Source organism: Melanostigma gelatinosum (assembly GCF_949748355.1).
Source record: "Melanostigma gelatinosum genome assembly, chromosome: 16".
Classification (NCBI taxonomy): domain Eukaryota; kingdom Metazoa; phylum Chordata; class Actinopteri; order Perciformes; family Zoarcidae; genus Melanostigma; species Melanostigma gelatinosum.
Window position 1 is genome coordinate 3,724,168 of NC_136649.1, and position 7,612 is coordinate 3,731,779.

Here is a 7,612-nt window from a genome sequence, read left to right on the forward strand (position 1 = left end):
TTAGCTGATCTCCAGCATATTGGTGTTGATATGGTAGCAGATGTAGGAGAAGTACTCATGCTGACAGAGTTCTGAGACGTCACAGCTTGCCTGCTTGGCAGAGGGAGACAGAGCAACACAAAAAACACCACTTGACCCATTTAAAAGCACTCCAAGGAAAGTGAACGCGGGACGCAGGATTGGGTGGTCTTGACCACAACACGACCAGCATTGCTAGCAGTCTTTCTTCTGGCTCAGGTGTCATAATGTGACTGAAAGTTCCACAATTAGTTTACCTGTGTCAGTTCTATTAGCTGATGAAGACTGTGAGATGTGGTTGAAAGCTACAGAAAAAGTAAGCGGACCTTGAGTAACACGCACGGATCCAGAGGCCGAGAGCGAACATCCGGCACAGCAATGACATACTGAATTGAAAGCGAAGTTTGAAGCAGTGAAAGTAGATTGGGCCTCTTACATGTGTCTTGCAGGTGGTGGCGGTAGGGTCCAGGTGTATGAACAGGGAGGTGAGTTGTTCGTTCAGCTTCTTCGAACACTTCTTGTCCATGCGCAGCACTAGAGCCTGGTAGCTCACTGGTATTCCATACCTAGCAGGAGACACCCCCATGAGTCTACTCACAGGGAAAGTAATCGCATGCCATATTCGGAAGGAAACCACTTGCACTGACCTGAGGACTGATTCCACAAACACCCTCAATGCTTTCAGGTGAATCCAGGCAACAAACGCCCCACTGAAATTCACCTTCAGCCAACGCACAAAGATTCCCTATGGAGGAGACATTGCCTTTCATAATTACACATGACAAGCACACAAATACCAAAACCTCTACGATGTACGAAGTCGGACTCACGTATTGCTCCTTCTTGTGAACATTGTGCTGCTTCATCTCCTGCTGCTTCTTCGCCTCCAGATCGAAGCTGTACTCGCGCACTGTGAACCTGTATGGATCATAGGCTACACGGTGGTAATTGACACCTACAGCACAGCTTTGACTTGATGGGGTATTTTCTGGCAATCCAGCCCCGCTTACTTGCTCTGCTCGGCTTTGGCTTTGAATTCACACACGGCTCTTTTGAAAAGTGTGACGGAGAAAACGCCTCCCTCTCCGTCCTCGTACAGCTTCCTGATGGTCACACGAAATAATGACAGAATATTAGAGCGCCCCGTGAGACCATGCAGCAACAGGTCACGCTGAAAGACACCAGGGAGGAAATAAAGTCAACAGTGTGATGTACTGGAATTCTGTATCTGTGTTGAAAGGCTAGATAGCACGCATTGTGAAGCTCAAATAGTGTCCAACATGCCATGCTAACATGCTTGCCATTTAGGGGTGTAATGGTACGCGTATTCATATTGAACCGTTCGGTACGAGGCTCACGGTTCGGTACGCATGACGAACTGAATACGTTTGAAAAATAAAAATATATATATATTTTTTAAAACCTTTATTGAACCAGGTAGTCCCATTGAGATGAAAAATCTCTTTTGCAAGATGTAAGTAACAATACAAGATGTAAGCAAGATGTAAGTAACAACACTACATAACATGAAGGAGCAGTTTTTGTTTTTTATGCTGATGTGTTGCTAAGAAGACACCCCAGAAGATGAGTCACTCAGGTATAGTTCCATCATTGTTCAAAGTCAAAGAATAACTTCATGATGTTAGTTGTAATGAATAAATATATTTTAAAATCAAGTACATTTCTCTGGCATTTATAGTTTTCTACTGTACCGAAACATACCGAACCGTGGCTCCACTGTACCGTACCGAACCAAACCGTGAGTTTTGTGAACCGTTACACTCCTAATGCCATTAGACATTAATGTGAATCATTCGGTCAACATTTATATTTGTCCAATACCTTGGTTTATGAGCAGAAACTTGAAACTCATGACATTCCCATGCTCCAGCTCTTCTTCAGTAAAACGGTGTTACCGCCAGCCGCCGTCTGGCTGAAGTCGTGTTATTATCGCAAGGACAACCACTGAGCAAAGTGAACTGAGTTACCAAGGTTTTGCACTCGGCGGCTCACGTTACTACACTCTTTTAAAGGCAGGAGTGAGCGGAAGGGTATTCAGTTGGTTGCGATCTGCAACTCACGACTAGATGGCTCGAACTCCTACACATTGGACCTTTAACTGTGTATACAAATGGATGAACTGTCATAGTACAAAGTATATTATACAATATATATTTCCCCAGGGAACTCATTTGTTAATGCTCTGTTCTCGTGATGTAAAGTTGAGGGAGTAAGAATGTTAAGGTAGTATTTTTACCTCATAACAAAGGGGAGGCCGGAGCCATGCTGCCGGCTTGTGCCGTCGACACACACGCTGCGATAATAACGCTACCCAAACTGGTTTACAATTATAAGGAATTTAATTCCACTGATGTAAGCACGATTACAGTTATACATTGGAGTGTACACTCCTATGACATATTAAAACAATAAAACCCCATTTGCAAAAACCTCACCCGGCTCCTCCGGTGTAAACACGTCTGTCGTCCGGGAGCCATCACAGAACAAGGGCGAGGAAAAAAGTCTTTTAAATTAAACCTCCCACATCTGTTCGAAACACCTCCTCCTCCGTTTATCCCGATTCCTATTGGCTATCCTCCAGGAGCGTATTCACTTGTCTTGCTCTGAGTTCATCATCACATTCAATGACTGTCAGTTACGTTTTAATCCCTTCTATAATAATCCTTCAAAATAAAAGTTATACTTCTGCACTTGGCAGAAGTTTCATGCTTCTGCATGTCTGTTTATGCTTATGTTTATCTTAATTATGCATTCTCAAAACCCTTATGATTATGACTAACTATGAATTATTAATTATGAATTATTAAACACTTTTATTATATCTACTAACTACAGTTTTTTACTCAAATTTCTTACAAGAACACAAATATTGTTCATTATAATTCACCCTAAATTTACTTTAACCTTAAATACTTATTGTATCAGAGCATTCATTCCCCCTCACATAGTCCTTCTTTAAAGAGCCTGCACATGCGTCACTGCTGGGCTTGTGACTGATGCAACAGTCATAAAGCGTTGGAATTGGGGTTTTTCTTATGAGTTTAGATCTATATGATTCCATAACTGAAGTTTTCTGATTATGGTCATTTAAAGTGTGTGTTTCAAGATAAAACTGGAAATGGAACAAACAGCAAAAGGAGCGTGCCATATAAGGTCCATATATAATAGAACCAGTTTGCTTTGTCATTAGTCTTTAGTGTCCTCATTTTTTTCCAGAGGCACCGTTTCTAAAGACTGGAGGGTTGTCTGACAGGAACTCAGGGCTCTTTTTATTTTTTTAAAGAGTGTTTTTTCGTTTGAAAAGAAAAACCTTTAACAATTCATCCATGACAAATTGGGGGTTGACAGTGCCTTTCAGTTCTTGCTCTAAGATAGATGTCAGTCTACAAAGTACTTCATTTTGCTTGTAAGGTACCCAGGTTCTGGCATGATGTCATAAAGCATTGAAATATTTAAAAAGTTGATTGAATACAAACTTTCTTATGACAAAAACCCCATCTCCTTTCTTGGCCGTGATCCTAGCTGCACAGACTCTTACTTTCTGCCGGTAATGGAACACCTGTGCGTACTTAGCCTGACCTTTTGCATGCTGAGAACAGGCACTCGGGGCTTTGCTGGTCCACTTCTACTGGGATCAAGTGGAATGGCTTGTCTTACTGCCAAGAGTGCATACAGACCGCTTACCTGCTGGACCGTGGAACCACAAACTCTGATAAAGACTCATAGGTCCTCTCCCACTGCAGGTATCTCCCTCTGTGACCAAAAAACACATGTATGAATACACACACACACACAGAGACACAAACATTCACGTCGTACTATCACATGACGGTAGAATAACGTTTAGTGTGTTACTGACCTGCTCATCAGGACCAGTAGAGTGGTGAGGTACTCCGAGACCACCAGGTCTTCCCTCCTCACGATGTCATCCAGACTGCGAGTTTGCAAAGTCCTACTGGAAACACACATTCCAGTTCATCAGTTCATACTTGACACATTGAAGCTCTTTTTTTATTAAATACGTCACTCACTCCAGTCTGTGCTCCAGGCTCCTTTTCACACTGTTGTACGCCGCCGCTCGGGATTTTAACTCTGCTTCCATCTGGGACACCTCCTGACACACGGGACATGTAAACATAAGGGGGACCACGTGGTTACCTCAAAACAGGTGTGCTATAAGAACGCATGCTGTGTTGAATACCTTTAATATCATTTGATAGCTCTGTATATGTGCGGCTTAAGTGCAGATGCAAAGATATGACACAAATTAGATTACATTATTTCACTTTTAATCTGGATTTGTGAAAACCCCTTGTGACCTCATCATATGCCCCCATAACTCTCAACTTGAACTTTGAGACAACACAATTTGAATACATTTATAACTCCTGTGTTACAAACTGAGGGTGTGGAGTGTGTGGGAAGTGGGTGTTTACCAGGCGGAGAGGGTGTAATGCTTTCACGTTCAATTATTAGAAATGTAGGAACCGTGTTTTTGGACTTAAAATCGGACTGTTTTGGTCTCTGATTCGATTTTTGCCATTCTTTATTTAAAAAGACACAGTACAATTATATGCATTTTCAGAGTTGTAATCCTGCAGCCCGGTGTTAATTGTTCAAGTCAAGTCATTTTAGTTTCATAGCCTAATATCACAAATCGCAAATTTGGCACAAAATGTGCCCGTGGTGTGTTATAAATAATACAAATGAATACATTGCATTGCTGAGGCTAAAGACGCTCTAAAGGCCTTCACACAGCGGAGGCGTTTTATTCTCTCTGTGCTATTAGTTGGTACAAAACTGTTGTTTTTGCACCTCGAATAAAGGCATCGACCAATCATTGTGTGGATAGAACATATTCAAGACGCTTTAGTGAACAGCACAGAGGCTGCGTAGTCCGAACCAAGACTACAAACTTTATCACTCCCATTAACTTTGACAAAGGCAGCTCAGAAGGACTTCTTGATGCTTTGTCAGTAGAGTATTTTGCGTTTTCGTGTTGTTTACTCATCACGCCCCAGGATTTCCATTTCACTGTGACTTTCACCGTTTCTTTTGCGTCTCCCAACTGTGCGGAAATGCAATGATAAATTGCAGGAGTACCCCTTTAAAATGATTACGACTACAATAAATCATAACTATACATGTCCTCATGTGCATATCCTTATTTCTAATGAGTCAGTACCTTGTTGATGATGTCTGCCAGGCTGGACAGAGGCAGAGCTGTGGGATACTTGGCTTTGTCCCACTGAAACTTGGTCATGTAGCTCATCAGGTCCACTGAGAAACACATACACAAGAAGTCACAACCTAACCAGAAATCCAAAACAATGCGCAATTGTAAACACACACCACCAATCTGTGAAATAAGGAGCGCCGTTCATAAAACACGAGGGCAAAAGCACTGCAAGAAGGCACACTTTATATAAGGGGTCACACAGTAGCACTGCACTCCAGCAGATTCAAAACAAATACCCCTCAGAGACTGGAGGTAAGAGTTCAGGGGCGACACGGCGGCTGACTGACTCATGCCGTGGTCTGATGGGGGAAAGTGATCAGAAACACGGTTAGTCTGTTTAAGAGGCAAGGTAAAGGTATCAGTGTGTGTGTGTGTGTGTATACAGGCATACAGTAGCTCTCAGTCTCATTCTCACGTAAACTGGGGCTTCTCTACATTTACTGAATGAGTTATACGACGCAATAAAAACCCTCAGCACGTGTGTTTGTGTGTGACTCACCTCCATTGGCTAAGGCATTTTCCTGCACTTTGTCAGCGCTGTGCTCCATCACCTCCCTCATACACTGATGGGTTTTTTTAATAACACTGGCCGGGCAAACAAGGAAAAACATTTCGTTACAGAGGTGCCTCGACTATCATGTCTGTTATTTATTCAGATGCAAGTTTAATCATTTGTTGGCTCCTTTCCTGGAAATCTACTTTACTGCTAATTCTGACACTGAGGCCCACAATGAACTATTAATGTCCAACCAAATGTTTTTACTTATCCAAGTAAAGACCTCAAGCTGAGGAGACATTCGGAAAACAATGGATTCGACTGATAACTTAGTCTGGGTTCAATTTTCGGGACAAAATCTGTCTGCTTTGATCTGACGTGGCTACAGCTTTACGTCTCAAATAGGCTATGACTTCCCCACTTACAGATGCACCAACAAGGAATTTAAAATCAGGAGGGAAAACTAAGCGTCTGCTGCCCCGGACCATGAATTATTCATGGTGCATACAAGGTCAGAGTTACAAGTCTTAATTAAGGACAAAGCTGCACATTAAACTACAACGTGTAATGACCACTGAGACAAAAAGGGTTTCGGTGTGTATCAACGTATTCAGTTTGGTTCATCTTCTTTTGTTTTTTTACCTTTCAGTCAGTGTGTCGAGCTTGGAGAGATCATCTGACACGCTGAACAGACTGTCCAGTATTCCCACCTGGGTTCACAGCAGAGACAGACAGTCAGTGTTACTGTGGCTGATGTGTCATGGATTTTATATGGCGAACGCACTAGCTTTTAAGATTCACCCTCAGATGTGCACATATCATATTCAAAACCAAAATTGCAAGGTTTTTGAACCCTTGATTAAAATGACAAACTGCTGTTAAAGGGGACATATCATGAAAAAGTCCCCCATCTGAGTATCTCCTCCCACGGCTTGAAACTACCTTTGAAAATGGTGCTGCGTATTTTTCTCGCAAGCCAATCAGAGGAGACTGGGCTGTTTGGGAGGGGATCTTAAAGGGACAAGGGCTAAAACGGAACGTTTCGGACGAAGGGTGAGTACAAGTATATTCAGACGGACAGTATGAGAAGAATAATGCCTTTTTTTTTTTACATAAAAGCATGTAAACATGTTCGAGTAGAAACACAAAACACAAACATGAACCTGAACATGCAGCACGTTATGTCCCCTTTAATTAAGATTCCTGGCAGCCGAGGTGAACGTTGATCACGTTGAGTGAAATGGGTCAGATGGAAATTTTGCCTCAAACTGTAGAGAGCAACCTGAGCCTTTCTCCCTTCACCAGAGAAGGACACCAAACACCATCATCCTCCTCAACTGCACTGTACTGCTGGATATCTATAAACACAGAATAAACACAGAACTAACGCTCACCACTGCTCTAGCTCTTTGTTTTTCACCCTGCTGCTCTCACAGCTCAAGAAGGAGACCCTTCCCCATCCAGTCCTAATTTACGTATTTAATCTTTATAGTTGACTCGGCTGCTTCATGAGGACAGACGACACACAGCCTCACCTTGAGATCTGGAATGGAGAACTTGAAGCTGGAGGCCAGGTTGGTTTTGGCAAGGGTGCGCTTGAGTTTCTCAACACTGGTTAAACTGGTCTTGTCCAGAGGGAAAGAAACCAGCCATAAGTCTGTCATGACTCCCAGTGCTTCACATGGACAGGTTCAGTCACAATCTTCCCCACAAGAGCAGGCGTTTGGTACAAAGAGACTGACCCAAAGCAAACAAACATTCAGTATGAACTCCAATATCACAAACATACAGGCTTTAAGCTGACTTTGTAAAATTAGATTTAAACATTTTGTTGATAT

At 42.5% G+C, this 7,612-nt stretch overlaps 1 protein-coding gene across 1 annotated transcript; it reads right to left on the bottom strand.

Moving 5' to 3' along the window:
- On the bottom strand, positions 1-7,438 carry atp6v1c2 (ATPase H+ transporting V1 subunit C2; the record flags this gene model as incomplete). The annotated part of the gene is made up of 13 exons (XM_079286093.1): positions 1-90; positions 455-584; positions 666-763; positions 849-936; positions 1,029-1,121; positions 3,724-3,792; positions 3,899-3,994; positions 4,071-4,153; positions 5,225-5,319; positions 5,515-5,577; positions 5,778-5,863; positions 6,417-6,484; positions 7,310-7,438. 13 exons carry the CDS (start codon positions 7,436-7,438, stop codon positions 1-3), a joined length of 1,188 nt encoding a protein of 395 aa, XP_079142219.1.
- Between the last annotated feature and the right edge of the window lie 174 nt (positions 7,439-7,612).